The following is a 21157-nucleotide window of genomic DNA, read 5'->3' as shown; positions in this document are numbered from 1 at the left end:
ATCCTGGTATACATATAGTTATACATTCGGTTTCCCTTCATAAAAGTGTGACACAGCTGCAGCCCGGGCAGTGGCACAGTGGGAGCTACTACCAGCAGCAGCTGCTGCACATTGCATCGGATGCCCGTGTGCCCACCAATCATTCCTCGCGATCTCCTCTCCCCCCTTGCCGGCTTATCATGCCGCTCGACACATGGGGCATCCTAACATAACAGCCAGCACGAGACAATCCGTCATCAGCCGGGCACATGAACATGAATGCTCGATCTCGGCCGGGGCATCCCCGGAATCACAGCACAGGTGACCGGGCGGGGCTTCTGTGCACATGAAAATGAATGCTCATGCGCATCGCTTGCCTTCGCTTCAGGGGACACTGCTGGGTGGGCTCCTGGCTCCATAGATCCATGGATTTGCAGCGCCGCAGCAGGGAGCAAGGGACCGATAGATCAATGCGCTAAGCGTGTACGTCCGCTTGCTCCGGATCGGAGAAGAGAAGGGACTCGGACCAATCATGCACCATCTGTTTCTTTTCGTAAAATAATGGTCTGGTGGTAAGTTTTATGAATTTATTCCGGTAAAAATCAGTACTTAGATTCCTTTTTATTTTGTAAAATTCATGCGCCGGGAAAAAAACGCTGTAGTGCAAAAATCTTGATGAACATCCTACAGTTCAGGTTGGCGCAGCTTATTTCTCAGCTCTTTTCACAGATTCACCAAAAGCTACAGCAAATGGTAGAGTTGGTCACCAATTCAACCAACAGAAACCAAGAACGAAGTGCGAGCAGAATCTGCTTTTTCACCGGCTTCCGGAAAAGCAAATTCTGCACGACGCCGATGCATTCACTCTCGCGGCAGTGTAGCCTAGGGTAGCTGTTGTTGCTCATAGCAGTTCGAGGTTCCAAATCTTTTTGAAGGGACAGTAGCACTCATAGCTCGAAGATCTTGCGGAGATCTCTGCGCCGTGGACGCTTGACAGAACGGTGCACAGTGTGCACACCTTCCCCGTGATTCCCCATCATCAAAACAAAAAAAAAGGCGGTGGCATCCATGCACAACATACAGCGCTGGAGCATTTCACCGGCCTGCAATCTCTGGAAGGAGCGGCGCATCACAGCTAGCTAGCTCGCCATGTTACATGCTACGTGTATTCAGTGTGCTTACAAAAGAGAGGTAGGTGCATTGCACCGTAGAAACCACCGATGCATGCAGCTGCATCTTAGCTTGCTTGGAATTGAAAGAGGTTTTCTTTTCTTCTTTCTTTGGAGCACTGAGGTCAATGCAAGCTTATCAAGAATAACATCTTATATAATATAAGGTTTAATAGTTTCCAATGTAATGTAATAAATCTAATGGTTTTCTGTAAAGAGCGCGGATACGCACATTCAGTTTCATCCATGTCGTTGGGGAAAACCACCTATAAATGCAGATGTGGAGTGAAAAAGAAATGTATACTATACACTTTAAGCAACGTTGACTGATTAATATGTGACTTATGAAAATTTAATCTAGTAGTACATGCACGCATATCACACCACAGAATTCATGCATGGTAGAGAAGCCGGAGGCAGGGTAGACATCTTTGAGAACCAACCACCAACCAAACACAGAAACCCCACCTACCCCCTTCTTTCCGTGCTCCCCTTGCACCACCAGTGCAGTTTATTCTCAAACAAAAAGCGACCTGTTAACTTTGCCTTTTTTTTTCTTTTTGACTTTTGTACTTTTTTTAAGATAAATGAGCATGTCAGTATTTTCTAATTTGATTTGGTCGCTTCAAGCTCTTGTGGTCGGTAGTTCATTTACCTCTGTAAATTAATTAACATTGAGGATCTTAGGGCTACACCAATCCAATATATTTCAGTACTTGATGAAAACGAAATCAGATTTTTAGTGTAAAACACATTCCTATTTTGTAGATAATGCAAGTCCTATAACATTTTAAAATAACTATACAGACTACAAGGATTAAGACATCAGGCATTCAGGCCTCTTAATGTTCCCCTGAAAAATTATATGGATTTTTCACACACGTCATAAGGACTATATGTACGATATGTGTTGTTCATTATCCTCCCTTCATCCTAAAATAAGTGTTGTTTTAGTATTCAAATTTTATCTCACAAAGAGTGTTGCTAGCTTGTAATAAGATCCATCTAATTAAAGCAATACCAAGTACCAAGAAAATATTGTATAGAAAAACTCATAGAGCTAATCAAATACTTAGTAAATGTTGCTTTTCTAGTTTCAATGCACATGCATTCATTGAGGATCTAGAAAATCAAATAAATAATACAGTTTTCAATTACAATTGCTAGAAGCAATTAAGGGTAACAAAGTCATTTTTTAGTATGAGTAATGTGTCTAAATTTTTTCTAAAACAGCACTTATTTTGGGATTTGGGGGGGGGGGTTATTTGCACTATAAAAACTACGAGTAAATATAATTTTTCAGTACCCAATTTTTGAATTAATTATGTCATATGACCTTTGTTTCATTAGCATGGAGAACTGGAGTTGTAGAAATTATTACTTTTATAATTTATAGCATACTATATTGCTAATAATATATCCCATTTTAGCTTTTACAGATGATAATAAAATAAAAAAAACATATGTAAGAGTTACCAATACTTGATAGGTTTCTCACTGCTGTTTTTTTTACTGGCTCCAAGGGAAGGCCAAAGGTTGGGCACAGAAATGCCCTAGCTAGCCTTGGAGATTGGCCAAACTCCATCATAATCCACTGCCGTCACCATCACATTATAGGAGGAAGGGGGCCCTAGAAAGAAGATCAGCAAGGCAGATCGAGGAGCCCAATAAACCAAGGGAGATGTGTGCGGCTACTAGCGAGATGTGTGCCTCCATCATGCCACACCATGTGATGCGAGAGGAGCCTCTGCAGCCTCTCCTCCCCCTGCTACTTCCAAGATGCAATCATGCTGCCCCCGAGCCCCTCGGGCCCTCGGCCGCCATGATTGCCACACCGCACCTCAAGAGTCGCTTCCACCCACTTCCAAGATGAAGAGGCCGGAGAAGCTATAGCCGATGAGAAAGGGGGAGCGGAGAGAGAAGGGCGGCGGTGTGCGAGGGGGCCGGCGGAGGAGAGAGAGATGGGGGAGGTGACAGAAAGCGAGAGGGGAGATGCACGGTGCATGATGATGGCGTGGTTGATCTGCTCTGGTACTACTACTCTTATGTGAGTCAAGAAGCCATCATCAGATCGGTGCAGTTCTCCTCTCCTTCAGTCGTCTTCTTCCAGCAGACTAGCTCCTCTCTTCAGCTTCTTTTGTACCCTGCTGCGCCATGGCTTTGGGGAATCAAGCGTCTTGGTCCGAAATAATCCGTTTTCTTTCCAGCTAGGATCTACGTACTTGTGCAAGAGTATGTCATGCTATGCTATATATGTTACTTCTACATGCATGTTCCCGTTCAGTTTTCTATACATATAAGATTTGTGCAAACAAGATTTGTTTATTATGTCGATTGATTTCTTCAGTCTTTGTTTTGGATTTGTTCTATTCATGTAATATTTCATTAGTTATGTGGATTTCTCTTTATTTGATCTATTATTTCTAGTGAAAGAACTTCAGTGATTAGTTTGACGCATATGCATGTGTTTCTTGATTGATCGATCGATGATCCGAATACACGCGAAAGGCCGGGCGGTTGAGTTGGCTAGCCCGGCCCGGTAGCGTAGCGTGGCGCTCCCAGTAGGTCCTGAGTTCGAATCTCATCAGAAGCGAATTTCAGATGCTGGGAGAAAAAAACTCCCCTCGCTGTGCTGGGCATGGGCCAGGGTTCGGGGGATTCTCTACCCGGTTAGCCGGTTAGACTTCCTCTTAATGAAAAAAACGGTGGGGTTCGTTTCACACCTCCGGGTAGAGTTTTTTTTTTTTTTGATGATCCGAATACACATCTGTCCGTAACTATCCCAGTTGTTGTCTAGACCCTAGAGAGATAAGATCACTCATAGTAGGAGATGGCCAACATGAAATATATGTGCATACTCTAGATTCGATCTTCTTTTTAATTCTCTAAGAACATGTAAGTTTAGCTTTACTTTGTATGGTATATCTTTTCTTTGTGAGAAGAAGCACGGTTCATTACATTAGAGCCTAACCATGAATATTCACTATGCAAATCACGAGCATGAGTAAGACCAGGCCTGCTAATCAAGATCCTTTGACTACCCCAAATCTCTCTTGGGCTGTTGGGCATTGCATATCTATGAGGGGTGTGCAGCTGGTGCCAAGCTAAAGCTAGCAAGAGCTAGCCCCTGCTAGCATGTCATGATAGCGTATTGGCTGTCAATTAGCTGAGGCAGTCCTAGCTTCACATGCACCTCTTTCTTTTCCAATGCAATAGCAGCGTCCCAATGTGAGGATTGAAGTCTCCTAACAGAAAAGAAATGGGTTCTTCGAGAAAAACCAGATAGAGAAGAAATAGTTTAGTGCTATAACATGGCAGGTAGCTAGATATATGCATGGTTTATATTATATTGATTATCCTGTCATTTTATTATATATATTATATCCACTCATGGACAGTACACTCTCAAATACTTGTTCAGTGTTTCCTGAAAAAAAAAGTTGTTGTCTTTATGGGGATTTTATAGTTTTGAATCCTTGAACTAATGATGCACCAGAATATTAAGGTAACAATGGAAAGTGTATTGAATTTTGCATTGAAAAATATTACTAGGACTTGTTGTCACTAATCTGTTAAATAGTTTTGCTTAATGATGTGATTTAACTTTTACAATAGGATGCAAAGATATTAAGTGGTCAAAAAATATGTTATTTGGTAGCGATAAGCATGGTCTGGTTCGTCAACATTTACCTAGATGTTTTGCATTCTTGGTATATGCACAAAGTTCATTTGTACAACTATATTGATATGTAGTTTAGCGAATAAATTGTGAAATACGTCAAATGAACGTCAGCTTTTCATTTTTATTTCTCCATGTATAGCTATAAACCTCTATTACAATCCATACACACACTACAAAGATCCTAATTGTCTTGTAGATATCTTGTTAATTTACGGCATTTCTAAGTTCGTTGCTAGAGGTTTGTGGCATGCATTGTACTTTGATTCAGAGACATTTTGGTTCATTGGTTGTACGGTATAGCAACATTGGAATTAAACTGAAGTACTGTATGTCTATATAACTAACCAGTTAGTAGTACCGATCTACATGCATTATTTCCTACTGGTAGATATCTACCAGTAGCTAGTTACATCCATATACTAATTACCAGTCGATGCTAGAGTTGCTTACAAGTACTGTAGCACATTTATAATTATATAAGTTGTTTGCAAAACAGTTATATCAGAACTTCTGTAAGAAAAAATATATCTATTATAACTGATAAAAGAAACTGTTTCAACGTCAGTCAACTGGTAAGTTTTTTGTGTGTATAATAATAGGTACAAGTATGCTCTAGGTCTAGCTGATTTGATCAATGATCAATGCTATAAAATGTATATAGAATATATAGCAAAGTTATAATACATTGAAAGAAATTTTGAAGACAAGTAATTGTAGCCATATCATTTTCAAGGGATATTATTGGCATTCTAAGTTGAAACAACGCACTCATTGCATATATGTAATATGTAACCATGCATGGTTCTTTTACCCGGAGAGAATGCTGTGTGTTACTGTTACACAGCTGGTAATAGCCATATTACTGCCATGCATGATGCATGCGCATATGAAAAAATAAGATGCATTATTAGATTTGTGTTTGTAAATCTTTTTGCTCCACCCTCCTAGATGCATATCATCAATCGTGTTATGAAGAAAGTTGTGATAATGCCCAGACATTATGAGTTCGTTCAACTTGATTTCTCGGTGATGTTATCCATCATATGCTGCTGTACCTGTAACCTCTGAATCGTTTAATTTGAACTCTCGTCTTTCTTAAAAAAAAAAACCCAATGCATGCTGGTTTTGTACCTCATTTACTATGTATATATGTTGTGATGGATCATGTTTCAACCGTGTCAGTGGATCGATTCTACTACATACTCACCTGTCTTGTGCAACCAAAACATATAGCCATGTTTAGTTCCATGATGTTGTAAACGTAAAATTTTTTTGCGAAGGAATCTTATTAATTTGAATTACTAAATGAAGTTTATTTATAAATTTTTTTGCACAGATATGTTGTAAATTGCGAGACGAACTAATTAATCCATGATTAATTAATAATTAGCGGATGGCTACTGTAGCATCATTGTTGCAAATCATGGATTAAATAGGCTCATTAGATTCGTCTCGTGATTTATAGCTCATCCATGTAAAAATTTTTATAAATAGACTTCATTTAGTACTTCAAATAAATAAGATTCCTTCGCAAAATTTTATGTTTTTGCGTTTACGGGCCTGCTGGCTGGTCAGAATCGGATGAGCATTTACGCCGCCGATGTGGAGACTTCTCTCGTCCCATCATGGAAGTCGCGGCGCGTGACCATCCTTGACCCGAGATCACCAGGTCAGGCCAGGTACACGTCAGCCGGCCAGGGTAGATCCATAAATGAAGAAAGGAATTCGTCGCTTTCAATTCATTCTGGGGCGCGTTGGCCGGCCGGCCGGCCGCGCGCTGGGGGACCTAGCTTGCTGCTTCGTCGTCCTACCGCGGCTAGCTAAACGCCTGGCCCACTGCAACTGTAACAAATGACGTGGATCCTGTACTCTGCTCTAGCTCCGGCGGCCGACGACCGGCGAGCCAGCCACGATTGGCGCCGGCCGGACGGTGGGGGAGTGCGTTCTCGCCGTGGTTTGCTCGATCAATTGCGCGGGAAATTAATTAAATGGACGACCCTCTTCCTGCCACGCAGGCCACGCTTCCCTGCCGCTAATCCGTCACTACCCCCAGGTACTTTGGATTGATGCATCCTAGAGGAACAGCGGCCGCGTTCGCATGCCCAATCGTCGCCCCCCGCCGCGTCAGGTCAGATCCTTGCGTGGCGTCCCACGGCTTACGGCTCGTCCCTGAGACCCTGACTCACCCCACCCCGCTCGATCACGTACGGCGGCTCCGCGGCTATGTCCTGGTCGGCGGCCCCGCAGCTCCGAGCCTCCGACGCTCCGTGGTAACAGCGACGGCGTCCTTCTTGCTTGCTTACTTTTCCCGTCGCAGGAAAAGGAAGCCACGACGTGGCGTGCGACGGAGCCGATGCGATGCGGCTGCGGGATCGGTCACGGACGGGAAGGCAAAAAAAAAAAAAACGGCCCATGCCCACCGTGTGAGCCCATACGGGGCCGACGCCGACCGAACGGCCCGACCAAGCGGCCCATACCGTGGTTGTGCATCGCGCGTGCCATGTCGCCGGCCATCGGCTCGTCGGCGGCCGCTGGCTTGCTCCCGCTCCCTCCGTGCCGGCGCGGCATATTGGAGCTTGGGAGCAGCTTGCCACGACTTCCAAAGTTACAGTTGCAACACTTGCAGCAAACTACTATGCGATGTTCTGATAGGGAACACCCATTGACACTTTCCGAAAGTTTAAATTTAATTGCCAACCCAACATTCAGAAAGGGCTCAACAATCAGAAACAAATCAAGGTTCAGACGTGTCCATTCCGGCACTTACTACATTCTGATTTGATCTAGCAGTCCAGTTATACTGGCACAAAGCTCCGCGATGCTGCCATCACTGCGGATCGCCACCACCGTCCAGTTCCAGCGGCATCATCATCATCATCGTCATGGCTCAAGCCCAACAACTTGGACGCCAATCGCACGGCACGAGGGTGGAGAAGACACGGCAGTTTTCAGATGCATACGGAATGCGTGGCACATGATATGTATTTCCGATTCTTTCTTTTGATCGCCATTTCTACTAGTAATTAATATATTCCATCGCCGTTCTATCGGCATCACGCGACTCCACCCGGATCTCGATCGGCCGGCGGCCGCCGTGGTCAACGAACGGCGGCCAGGCAGGCAGGCATGGCGTCCGCGCTAGCCGGCCTCGCCGTGGTCTCGGCCGCGGCGGCTGGGGCCCTCTCCTACGCGCGACTCGCCACGGCGCGCTTGAGCCCCGGAATCCCCCGCCTCGCGGCGCTCCTCCCGGTGCTCCTCCTCCTCCCCGTCCTCCCCTTCGCCTTCGCCTCCATCCACCTCCGAACCATCTCCGCCTTCTTCCTCGTCTGGCTCTGCGGCTTCAAGCTCCTCCTCCTCGCCGCCGGCCACGGGCCGCTCCACCCCGCCCTCCCGCTCGCGCGCTTCGTCGCGTGCGCCGCGCTGCCCGTCAAGGTTCGGGACGAGCAGCAGCAGCAGCCGTCCCGCGCTCTCCCTTCCGGATTCCTGCTGTCCTACGCGGCCAAGGCGGCGCTCTTCGCGGCGCTCGTCTCCGCCCGGCGCTACAGGGCGCGGATGCCAGCGTACGCCGTGCCCGTGTTCGACGGCGCGCACGTCTACCTGATGCTCGAGCTCTTCCTCGCGTCCGCCGCGGCGCTCGCCCGCGCGCTGCTGGGCGCGGAGCTGGAGCCGCAGTTCGACCGGCCCTACCTCGCCTCCTCCCTCGGCGACTTCTGGGGCCGCCGGTGGAACCTCATGGTCCCGGGCGTGCTCCGGCCCTGCGTGTACCGCCCCGTGCGCGCCCGCCTCGGCGCCGCCGCGGGCGTGCTCGCGGCGTTCCTCGTGTCCGGAGCCATGCACGAGGTCATGTTCTACTACATCGCGCTGGAGGCCGGGACCGGGAAGGTGACCGCGTTCTTCGCGCTGCACGGTGCGTGCCTGGTGGCCGAGCGGTGGTGGCAGGGCAGAGGGCTGTGGCGGCCGCCGCGCCCCGTCGCGACGGCGCTCACGCTGGCGTTCGTCGCGGGGACCGGGTCGTGGCTCTTCTTCGCGCCCGTGATCCGGAGCGGGCTGGACAAGGCCATCATCGCGGAGTGCGAGGGGTTTCTGGCGCTCCTGGAGCGGGCTGGGCGGAATCTGGCCGCGGCACTTTGATCCGCTGGATGGTGCTGAACCTTGTAGAATGTAACCCAATTTGGTTGTATGCAGAGGGCAGAGATAGAGATTGCATAATTGATAGCGGTGACCACTAAAATTACTCAGAAATTGTTTCTACGATTCGATGATATCATGACTCCACTGTTTTGCGCTGTGCCATGAACCCATGATATCCATGCTTCCTTTGACGGATTCCAAGCGGCAAGCGGCAAACGGGCAAACACATTCCGCGCAAATCATCGTCGTTCAACCACCAACGTTGGAGTCCGAGTCGTCGGAGTCCAGCTTCCACCACGGCTTCCCCTTCGCCCTGCGTGCCAACTCTTCGACGCCATCGCCGTCGCTGTCCTCGAACACCACCGCTTCGTCGTCGTCGGCCTCCTCGTACCTCCACTCCAGCCCCTTGAGCACGTCCCTGTCCCGCCACTTCCCGGACACGGACGGTGCGGCACTCCTGGCTTTCCCCGAGATGACATCCGGCCACCAGAACCACACGTCGGCCCACCTCGCCAGCCCGGACTCCCCGCCGACCACAACCGACCGCACGCCTCTCTCCCTCGCCACCCGCAGCAGCGAGGCGAGGTCGTCCTTGCCAGAGACCAGCATCAGGCACCCCACGGACCCTTCGTCGAGCACCTGCTGCGCGCGCTCCCGGAGGGACGCGGCAGGCGTGCGGGTGAGCGCGACGCGGATGCCGGCGCGGCCGAGCTCGTCTGCGGGGGTGGCGGCGGCGTCCGCGCCAGCGGTGAGCTCGCGGGCAGCCTTCTCGTACTTGGAGAGCTTGAGGGAGAGCGCGGCTGCGAGGCGCACGCGGCGGTCGCCGCGGGAGGAGTCGATGCGGGCGAGGCACTTGGCGTGCTCGCGGGCGTGGATGGCGTCGAAGTGGCGCAGCAGGGCGTCGCGGGCGCGGAAGCGGCGCCCGCAGACGCGGCAGAGGTGGGTCGTGGCGGCGGGCACGGCGGGGGCCGGGAGGCGGTGGGTCGGGTGGACGAAGGCCGCGGAGAGGCGGAGGCGGCCGAAGGAGGTGGCGGCGAGGTGGAGGCGCACGGCGGCGTCGTAGAGGGGCAGCGTGATTGGGGGACGCGACGCGGCCAGGTCCCAGAGGACGGCCACAGCGGTAGTCGGTTTGCGGGCTGCCGGTGTGGCGGCGGTGGAGAGGGAGCGGAAGAAGAGAGGGGCGAGGAGTTCAGGGGCTGCGGCGAGGACGCGGCGCCGGAGGTGCGTAAGCTGCGGGAACATTGGGAGCAAATCGCACCTGGGTGGGGTGCGGACTTCAGCGGCGGCGCGAATGGTGATCGGCCACAGCCGGCGGGCGGCAAATAATCGGATCGCGATCCAAATTAGTCAGGATGGCAACGGGGCTGGGGAGGTCGGGGGCGGGGGGCACGGCTCCCGTCCCCGCCCCGATCCCCGAATCCCGTTCCCCGCCCAGGCCCCGATATGCTCAACGGGGCAAAATCCGTCCCCGGCCCCGGCCCCGGCCCCGACGGATCCCGGTTCCCCAGCGGGGCCCCGCGGGGGCAGCTACCTCCATTCTCGAGGACGCCGCCAAGGTCGCAGGGATGGACGGCGAGGACACTAGGGAGGCCGGCGAGGCGATGAGGGCGAGGGCGTGAGTGTAACATCAGCCTCGCGGACAGTCCGTTTGGGGGTTGCGGACGGTTCGCGACGGCTGTTTCACTGCTCCGTGACCGAGGATCGTCGGTCGCCGCCACGTGCCGACCGTCGAGCTCTCCCGGACCTCCCTGAACACCGCATTGAAGTCGCGCACCGCCCTCCACCCACACCGCGCCCAAACCCTCTTTCTCTCTCCCGACGCCATGGACGACGCGTGAGCACTCCCGTTCGCCGGCCGATTTCGCGAGCTCTCCTATATGGATTTCAAATCCACCGCACCCAAAGCTCAACCACCTCCCTAGCTCCCTCCTCAACCCCTTCAACCACATCCACAACCCCCACCTCGCCGGGAATCTCGGATTCCCCGGCCGTCAGTCCGAGTTTCGCCCAAACTCGACATCACCGTGGAACTCCATCGTCCGGGCATCGTTTCTTTCGTCCAAGGGCTCAAATCGACTGTAAGTGAGCCACTCATGCTCGTGCTCCCCTCGTTCCTCCACGTTCTTGTTGTTTCCACGCACGTTCACGACGATGTCGTTTTGACCGCCACGGGCCGCACATCGCCGACTAGGTTAGGCTTGAGTTCTTCGCGTGCATCACTCATGCTCGTGTGCGCCTCGTCCAGTAGATGGTGTAGTGCTAGCCCCGTCGTCGGTTGGGCCACCATCGACGGGAACGGCGTGCCGCGGCGCCGCGCCTGCCTCACTGGTGGCGCCGCGGACGGTCCACCTAGGAGGGCCGGACAGTCCGCAGGTCAGGTTAGGAGTTGTCTAGAGACGATGTTGTCTCTGGTGGTTTCGCAGAATTGTACTGCGGACGGTCCGCTATTGGAGAGCGGACAGTCCGCCGTGGAGTTCGAAGTTTGTCCAGAGACAAAATTGTCTATGGTGGGGTTCGCATAGTTGAACTGCGGACGGTCCGCCAAGGAGGGCCGGACAGTCCGCAGTAGAGTTTAATATTTGTCCAGAGGCGTCGTTGCCTCTGGTGGTTTTTCGAAGTTAAACTGCGGACGGTCCGCTGTTTGGGAGCGGACAGTCCGCCATATAGATTTGAAATTTGTCCAGAGAGGTAGTTGGTTCGGTGGGTCTGCAGAGTTGAACCGCAGACGGTCCGCCACTTGGGTGCGGACAGTCCGCAGGGCATTTCAGTTTGAAGTATAGTAGTTGCATCATTGAGCTGCACTCAATTATTTCATATGCATTCGTGCAGCATCAGCCGTTGAGGACGTCGTGTTTGAGGTGATTGCGGCCTTGTAGGAGCAGCCGGAGCAAGCCCAGGAGGAGAGGCGTGAGAACCCGGCCCAAGGCCCGCCTGACCCTACCTCTGAGCAACTGCCCGAAGGCAAGCCCCGGTGCACATCCGATTATTTCAAATTATGACACCTTTATATGTCTCTATTATTTGTGCATTAGGTTTAGGAATTATTTGAAACCCTAGTTGCATGATCCCTAGGTCTCCTTGAGTTATACTAGTATGTATAAGATGATAGAAGTGTTATGCTTAATGGTTTCCAGTAGAAGACGAGTGTTCTCCTGCCAATCGCGAGATATAGGATGATTAGAAGTCGAGTAATTTTCGGTTACTCGCGAGATATATGATATATGGCTATTTCAGTACATGAATATTTGTTTATGATTTGAGATAAATGGATAATGTGAGACCAGACGGGGAAACGATGACAATGTATAGGTATGGCAGCAGGGCAGGGTTTTTGGGTGTCTTAGCCCCGTCTGTGTTGATTAAGGACCGTCCGTTGTCGTCAGTGCTGATCGGAGATTGAATTGTACTAGCCGCATGCCGGGAGTAGGAGGTAGTCGAAACCGGTAAGCCGAGTACTGCCTTGCTTCGAAAGTACAGGACTTCAACTCACCTCCTGGGGTGGTCGAGTAGTCGCGGAGAATCGGGAATGCACGTGTTTTACTTTTGGTGGTCTCACGTTGAGCTCGGCTGACCATATGATGGTGGGGCGGTCCTGTAGTTCGAGGCAGGGAGGGGAAAAATTGGTGCGTGTGGTCCGACGGAGCTAATACATGCCGTGTTGGTTAGGTCTACCTTGCACGGTTAAATCGGATCGATTCGCCGTGTCTCGCGGATATGAGGGCATTGATCTCTTTGTCGCCTCGTAGGAATGAATTAGAAATATTAGTGACAAATGATGGAACTATTTTGAATCGTTATTGTAATGACCCAACTTGATTGCTTTAGAGATGCCAACATTAGATAAGTGTCTTTCTATATAAAATATGTGGCTAAAACATTGAAAGTAAGGATCCAACTATAGATGCTTTTCTGCAAAACAACTCACTAGCCAGAAAAGCCGTGCATGTCTAGATAGGGGCTATGTATACCCATGATTGGGTAAGCCTTGCTGAGTATTACTATACTCAGGGTTTGTTGCCATAATTATTTCAGGACACCCGGATGTCGACTTCTGTCCCTGCTGCGTTAAGTTCATCCGTCGTGACGCAGAGGGATGAGAGGTTGTGGAGCCAGACACCTAGTTAGGGAACTCCTCGGTGACCACTTGTGGTAGTTGTAGATCCTCTATGCGAACCTTAGTTTCGGCAATGTAATGTTGTAAATTATGTTTGTATTCAAATTTGGTTTGTAAAAATTTATGGCGGAGTCTTGTGTATATTGTTGTATTTTCGAATTTGTGACGTGCTTGTACCAACTGCGCTCGCCTTCACGTGGGACTATCGATGTTGTTTCGATCGGGACGTGGGCTGAGAAAAGACTGTCAAATTAAATCATTAAGCTAATGCGTCTGATGTGTTCAAATGACGGCCATTAGGCTTAATTTAGAGTTTTAATTTGGCGGTTTCTGTCACAGTGAGGAGGCCGATGAGGATGCAGGGACGGGCCGAGGTGGCGAGGCGGTGAGGGCGCAGGGACGGTCGTCGAGGTGGCGAGGAGGCCGGCGAGGTCGCGAGGAGGTCGCGTCCAGGAGGCGAGAACGAGGTCGCGAGGAGCGGCGGCGCAAGGATGGCCTTTTTTTAGCAAAGATACCTGTATTATACTTAAGGAAAATGTACATATAGTAGAAATACAGGTACGACACTGTGAATACAGGAGACAGCTGTGCCACCCAACATTGCAGAAAGGCCCTCGAAGAAAATAGAAATTACAACCAAGTCCCTGGGACCTTTCCCCTTCCAACTTCGGCAACAGGAGACTCCGCCGCCGCCCAGACCCGGAGAAGCTCCATAGCACGAAGGCGTTGACGAGCCGCAGTAGTCGCTCAACATCGAGGCCGGGACGATTTCGCCATTGAAGAAGCATCGGCCGGGGACACGCCCCAAGCCCTCAAGATCTTGGATCGACGCTCGCCGTCGACAGTCGCCAACGGGAAATCGAGCTCGATCCACCCGCCCGCCATCCGCTGAACCGTCAGCCGTCGCTGCACCCTTGACGAAGCACGCCGGCATCACCATCGCCACCCGGAGACGACAGATCAGCCGACGCACGGACTCGAAAGCACAGCTCACCGACCCCGCCAGAGACGCCGGAGTAGAGCATCACTGGTGCGAGGACAAGGTCGGGAGCCATTATTCGTCGGTGTCGTCGTCGCCTTCGCCACTCCGACGCCACCACGAACACCAAGCCGCAAAGGAACGAGATCCCTCCGGCAACACCTAGCTCTGCCGATGAGCATCGACGGGGAGCATACACTAACCCTAACTAGGCTATGTACATCCGCGCGACGATTCCGCGGCCGTCGTCCATCTCCAGCGCTAGATCGGCCACCGGAGAGGGCAGAGTTCGGCGGAATCGCCGCCGGAAATGCCCGTCGCCCTCTGCTCGCCCTAAGCAACTGTAGCTGGGGAAGAGAGGCGAAGAGTCGAGATTTTAGCGCAAGGATGGCCTTGACCGACTCAGGTTAGGATTGGAACGGACGACTGCTAGCTAGCTTCACGGGCCTACTTGAATGGGCTGTTGTTGGGCTAAAATTTATGGATCAATACAACACATAGTAATGGATTTCGGATCTGTAACGGAGTCCCATCCCTGACCCGTTATGTTTCGGGGCCTGCCACATTATCCCCGAGGGGGAAATCTGCCCCGTCCCCGTCTCTAACGAGGTGGATCCCCGCGCCGTAATGGGGTGGATCCCCGCCCCCACGGGTAGGGTTGAAAATGGACGGAAATATTCTCGTTCCGACTCGTTCCGTTTTCTATTTTTGTCCGTCCGTTTCCGTATTTGTGGTATCCCATTTCCGTATTTACGGAAGTAGAAATGAGATTTCTCCGTCCGTTTCTGAGGAATCCCGTTTTTACATGGAATTGACCCGTATTTATTCCGTTTTTCATTCCGTTTTTAATCTACATAAGATATGTCTAAAAATTGATATGTTCAAAAACATACCAATCACTAAGTATGCATGTTAACACATGGCATACTAGTGAATATTGGACTAATAACTTCGTACATGTATATTATTTTGTGACTTTGTTAATGTATACTTGAGAATATTTGATCGTGTTATTCTTTCCGACTCAACATCCGTATTGGTTCGTTTCCGTACTTCCGCGTAACCCGATCTCATTTCCGTACCCATTTTTTCCGAATCCGATCCCGTTTCCGCCAAAAAAATATAGAAACGGAAATAGAAATGAGGTTTTTCCGTCCGTTTTCATCGCTACCCACGGGAAATTCTGCCACATTGGGATATAAATGAAAATATTGGAGTGTTTTTTTTGCAAATAATCGTCCCGAGGCCGCCCAGCTCCGCCGCTGACGCACTATGCCAATACAGCATCCCTCCCGCGCCCCCTCTGTTGCGGCCGCGTAACGGAGCAGGCCTCGCGTCGGCTGTGTCCCAGCTTGGGTCTAGGGTGGAGCCAACGCGGTGGCGCAGGAGTTGGACAGCGGGGAGGACATGAAGATCTCGCCGGCGGAGGGGGTGTACCCGCTCGTGTCCGAGGCTGGAGTGGGGGTCTTGGAACCGGTATCAAGGTAGCCGAGGCTGCGGAAGCTTGTCAAAGCACCAACTTGCCGAGGAGCTCCGGTGAGTGGGGAGGGGGCGGAGGCGAGCGCAAAGTTTGGAGGCGAAAGTGGCGGGAAGGGAGAGGAATGTGAGCATCTCCAAGAGATTTTCTTATAGAGATTTGAGAATTTGATGAAAAAATACTCTTCAATAGACTCTTCAACTAGATATCTAAATATAAATATCTTCTATTCCAATTTTCTCGCTAGCAAAAAAAAAAGAGCGAGAATAACTCTCTAAACTATGCAAAAGATATAGAAAATTTGTTAAAGCACAAAAATATAGAAAACTATTTTTACTCAAATGGCTCTCTAAATGATGAAGGGTGTTAACTGGTAAAAATTTAATTGTAATAAGTAATATTTGTTTTTTCATAGTTGCATTGGCATCGCCATTGTCATCGTGTCTACCAATTTTTTTCAAAAAAAAAACAAGAAAGTAAGTGCCTACTATTTCGTTTTAAAAAAAAGACATTTTATGATGAATTTTTAATACAACTAATTGGATGCGGCTGATGCAGAAAACGCCAATAACAATTAACCAGACGCAGAAAACGTCAATGTGGCACTTCAGTAGTTGCTGTAAATAGGAATGTATACATGTTCACCGACAACTTATAAAGTCTGATAGGTTGTCAAAGAGGCTGACAAGGCAATAGGCCAGTTACCAACTCCTCGACGGTACCAAGTTTCGAAAGACGCATTATGCATCTGGGTTCCCAGCTCGGTGAAGCATTAGATCTTCTGCATGATAACAGAGTTCGCCAGGCCAGCTTGCTCAACAGTCTGGGTTGGATCGGTCAGCTGCTTGGGTGGGAAGCCAGTCTGCAGTTGATACGGCCTTGCAGCTCCAGGTCGGGATGCATCAATGAAGGATCTGATGTCGCCCACAGTGTGGTGCATGTTGAACCGGGCGACCATGCGAGTGCCATCGGCCAGCCTCAGCTGTATGGATGTAAATGGCTGGGAGTCATCCACAACAAAGCTGGTTGACCTCGAAGCAGCAGGGGCCGCTGAAGCAGGAGCAGGAGCAGGAGCAGGTGCAGGTGATGAACTCTCATCTGTAGAAGGTCCACCTCCAAGGGTTCTTCCAACACCCTGGAAAGCCGATCGGGGCCTTATCGGTTCCTACATGAACAAGACAAGGAAGAATAAATGTACTGGACTTGAGGTACTGCGAATGCTATTAGGTAACCCATAGATGGATGAAGGGTGGAGAACTTACCCGGTAATCTTCAAGTCTTTTCATAACATTCACATGAACTGGTGTGCTTCTGTCAGCAGGCTCCAGTTCCTGCGGGCATCGGGACATCTTAAGGCTCTGAAAACAAAACAAAGGCACAGTTGGCATGAATTCCTTAAGCTATGAAGAACCACAGCAAATCTTACACCTCTATGTCTTAAGCCTCAGCAATCATGTTATTATATTTACATTTACATGATTCTACAGAAAGATAAAATAGGCAGCCAAATAGTCCATGATGCTCTGTTACAATATAACCAACTTGAGTAGCAGCTCACCAAATCTTTATATTGAAAGAGAACTAACGGAACAGCCCAAGATTATGCTGTACAAGGCATGCGTATCAGGAAAAAGAAAATCACAGAGAACCAGCAATGCAGCCAAACAATTTTATGTTTTTATTCTGGCACAATACAATGGCACAGTAAGCCTGAGGTCTGTGTCAAGTTTTAATGAGTTAATTTAAGGGTGCTTTTGAGATTCCAGCTCATATTTTGAGTCAAAGATTGAGATTCACATGTGGTGAACCAGATATTGGGCCCAAAAAGTGGTTGAATGACTTAATGGCATTTTCAACATGATAACCTGTATTAAGGCCCTGTTAGTTTCAATTTGTGGATTGTGGCTTGCAGGATCCGACAATCTCCTCTAATTTACTTATTGGTTTTGACATTTCTTCAGTCTATAATTCAAAAGTTTGACCATTGTTCCACTAGTGCCATTTTATGCGACAATTTTTGAACTTATTCATATAGTAGTGGTCAAAGATTCTGAAGTTTGAGTGTTTGACAACACATTCTTATACGGTATCTACTTGAGAACAGAGGGAGTACTTGGTATAGATAAGTTATCTAGAAATATCATGCAGAAGGAATCACCTCAATGAATTCTGCATTTTCAGGATCATCATAGGCTCTCAGTGGACCGTCATCTACACTGAAACCATTGTTCCACAAGTGTATGACGTGGAGTATCTGAACTGGTTCCTGAGATGCAGACGCATCCGCAGGCGCAGCAGATGGTGCTGTCTCCCCTGAAAGCAGTCGGCCGGTCCCTGTAAAACTCCTCGAGCTGGAGGACTGGTTATCAAGGAAAGGGGGTGGTGCTTGGATAGCACCCGTCTGCCTGGCTTGTTCAAAGATTGCGTCTACATCATTCCTTTTAGTCGGATCTTGAACAAGCATCCCACTGCACATATATAAAAAGAAAAATTACTTGAGAGAACACAAGATCAACCTAAAAAACTTGAACAAAAAAATCAATCCAAAAATTGTGGAGATCTTCTCTAAAGCCATTTGTGAGACTAATTATGGTGATCTTCTTCTCAATGTTTTGCATTAAGTCTATAGGGAACAAAGTGGGCTCCATAAGTAGAAAAAGATGCCTTTGCACTTACCAGACAATGCACCATATGAAGTTATGTTGTCTGTACATCCAAGGAAAGGGTAAAACAGCTTTTACATGGGATGTTAATTATGAATATTACTTTCGTTTTGATAAGCGTTCAGTCCGTAGGAAAGCTTTAAAAAAACAAGCTGAGGTGCAAGTGCAACTATTAGGAACTCTCCTTTCTTTTGGCTTCCCACATAAAGTCCCCCCTCCAAGAGTGCCAACCAAATCAGTACATGTTTTAGTGCTACCAGATTCTACATATTTAAGATTGAAAGAACCGGCCTAAATACCAGACACATCATTTTTCTTTCTTTCAAATAATCATGGTGCACATCATGCTATACTGAAATTGAAATAATCAAGCAATGTGCCCAAAGAAATTACTGGGCATGTATCTCTATTGTAACTTCAAAATAACTTTTTTGCAAGGTTCTAAAAAACGCTAGACGCTAGGCGAACGCTTGCCTATGGTTTAGAGTTTTTTGTGATTAAACGTAGATTGAACATGATTAAATGTGTGTTGTGATTAAACGACACTATGATTAAACGCAACGCTTGGCCACCGTTCAGCGTTTAATCAAGATTAAACGACGTTTTAAAATGTTTTCTAGAACACTGCTTTTTTGTTGACTCAAATAAACTACTTAGACGTGACATCTACAATAACAATTTTCGATACCTTCAGTCTTCAGTGGCTATGTTCAGTGTTTCCTACCCACACCTAATGTTTATGATTCATTACATCAAATCACAATCAAAATAATCACATAATGATAAGGAATTTCAAGGCAACCTAAATAAATAAACTAAGGGTTTAAACATAACAAGATTTGCATAAGAGAAATATTTTTGCTAGCACATTGCTTCAAGTGTAGAACAACTTTCCATCATGTTTTGATCGATGCACAGAATAGAAGGATGTGGCACAAGTTTTAATATCCAACAGCTGCATTGATTTTGTTCCACGGTGCAAAGAGCATGTCACTTACTAGTAGTCTAAGTGTGGATGATTCACATTTTTCACCTGGTGCCTTTCCATGGACAGAAATATCGCATAATCCACCTAAATCATGCTGAGCGCAATCCAATCGTGCATAATTTCGATTAAAAAGTAGTACTACGCATAAAACTCAACTCAAGTTTTTGGTATGTGGCCCTATATCTCGCACAGCCCGCATGGGAGCCGAAAGCAAATCCACGCAAAACTAACAGTGGAAACGCCGAATAAACCCAAATCCAACGAGTTCACCCGCAATCCCCTCCCCACACTAACGAGAGGACCTAATAGATCAGAAAATTAAGAGGCTGCGATTCCCACACCCGCACGCACGATCGCCAGGAAATCCTACCAGTAAAGCCAATCGGTCAACATAACCCGCCGAGAGAGACTGAGATATACCTCTTCTCGCCGCCGGTGTAGTACTCCTGGGGCTCGTCGGAGTCGCTGCCGCTGCCCCCGGGGCCGGGGAAGCCTGCGGGCCCGCGGTTGATGTCGGCGAGCGTGCGGATGGTGGGACCCCCGCGGCCGCCGCCGGTCGCCGGCTTCTTCCCGCCGTTGGAGGAGGAGCTCATCGCCGGTGAGGTGGGGGGGTCGGGGTCGCGGCTGGGGGTAGGGTTTGGCTTGCGCTTGGCGTCGCGTCGTGTCGTGTGGACTCGGCGAGTCGAACAGCTCTGCTTCGGGTGGGTCGATAGAGGCGCGGTGGAGGCAGGGTTTTTTTTCCCAACCGGACACCTCAAACCGGAGCACTCCGGTTCCGGTAAACCGGACCGGTTTGACCGGTTACTGATAGAAATCGGTCAAATTCAAATTTGAATTCAAAAAACTCAGTTCAATCGGTTCGTACCGGTATACCGACCGGTTAGACCGGTTTACCGGCCGGTTTGACCGGTTTGAATTCAAATCCAAATTTAAAATCGCATGTGTAACCGGTTTGGACCGATATACCGGCCGGTTTGACCGGTTTACCGGCCGGTTTGACCGGTTTATCAAGTGGGCCTTAATGAGCCGTCTTATTTTTTCCTTTTCTTTTTTGTTTTAACTTTAAATGTCCAAAAAGTATGTTAAACGAATGAATTTTTGAGAAAATTTGACACTATTAGATTCGTCGCACCTTGAAGTATTTTTAGAAATTTTTTAAGAATTTTTCATTTTTTTGAATTCAAATTCAAATTTAGAATTTGGACCGATTTGATATCGACTCGAACCGAAACCGGACCGGTTCCCACCGGCAAGGGAACCCTGGGTGGAGGTGGGAAATATATGGGGCCCGCGGTTGCGGAGGCATCACGCCCCCGTTGCCGCAGCAGGAGAAGAATCGGACGGCGACGAGGACGCCGTCGTGACGTCGTCGGTGCGATGCGACGGTGCCCGTATCGTTAGAGGCCCGTTGGGCCGGGAAGAAACGCGCACGCACCGCACCGTACGCAAGAAAGAAGGCGTAGTCGAAGCCCATGTTGGATGGAGGCTGAGGGGCGGGGCCACCAGAGAACGAGCTCAATCAACAAGGAAAACCGATTTTCTTTTTCACCGTGTCTTTTGCAACAGATGCTACTTAACTCACAAGGCCCTTATCCTTATGTATGCTAATACTAATATGACCGAGCCTATGTAGGCACTTATTTGTATTGTAGATTGTAGATATTGGCATTCATACAGGTGCTTACTCGTGTAACAATAATATCCCGATCTTATCTTTGCATTACACGTGTCCTAAGCAATCCAATGAACACTACCTCGATGTTTATTACTTACGTGCCTGCGGCGAAGTATTCCTGTGGAAAGTGTACGTCTAAATTGAGGACAGTATTTTCCGGAGAGAGAGAGAGAGAGAGAGAGAGAGAGAGAGAGAGAGAGAGAGAGAGTTGAGGGCAGCATTGATCTGACAATCTGAGTCGTGGCATCGTCAAACTACCAAACCTGCAGTCAGAGTGTACGAGTCGTACTAGCAAGCAAT

At 49.0% G+C, this 21157-nt stretch overlaps 3 protein-coding genes across 3 annotated transcripts; 1 reads left to right on the top strand and 2 right to left on the bottom strand.

Annotated features, from left to right (window-relative positions):
• The first annotated feature begins 7419 nt into the window (after positions 1 to 7419).
• LOC120642347 (probable long-chain-alcohol O-fatty-acyltransferase 4) lies at positions 7420 to 9092 on the top strand. The gene has a single exon (XM_039918809.1). The coding sequence runs from the start codon at positions 7957 to 7959 to the stop codon at positions 8959 to 8961; it is 1005 nt and encodes a 334-aa protein (XP_039774743.1). The 5' UTR covers positions 7420 to 7956; the 3' UTR covers positions 8962 to 9092.
• Positions 9040 to 10575, bottom strand: LOC120642348. Its single transcript, XM_039918810.1, has one exon. It carries the CDS (start codon positions 10201 to 10203, stop codon positions 9211 to 9213), a length of 993 nt encoding a protein of 330 aa, XP_039774744.1. The 5' UTR covers positions 10204 to 10575; the 3' UTR covers positions 9040 to 9210.
• Positions 10576 to 16081: 5506 nt separating this feature from the next.
• Positions 16082 to 19902, bottom strand: LOC120642346 (plant UBX domain-containing protein 4-like). Its single transcript, XM_039918808.1, has 4 exons — positions 19603 to 19902; positions 17690 to 17999; positions 16794 to 16889; positions 16082 to 16696 (listed from the first exon to the last, which is right to left on the bottom strand). Exons 1-4 carry the CDS (start codon positions 19773 to 19775, stop codon positions 16304 to 16306), a joined length of 972 nt encoding a protein of 323 aa, XP_039774742.1. The 5' UTR covers positions 19776 to 19902; the 3' UTR covers positions 16082 to 16303.
• Positions 19903 to 21157: the final 1255 nt, after the last annotated feature.

The sequence above is a fragment of the Panicum virgatum genome, chromosome 7K (genome assembly GCF_016808335.1).
Source record: "Panicum virgatum strain AP13 chromosome 7K, P.virgatum_v5, whole genome shotgun sequence".
NCBI classification, from domain to species: Eukaryota; Viridiplantae; Streptophyta; class Magnoliopsida; order Poales; family Poaceae; genus Panicum; species Panicum virgatum.
This window is presented reverse-complemented; position numbering and strand designations above follow the sequence as displayed.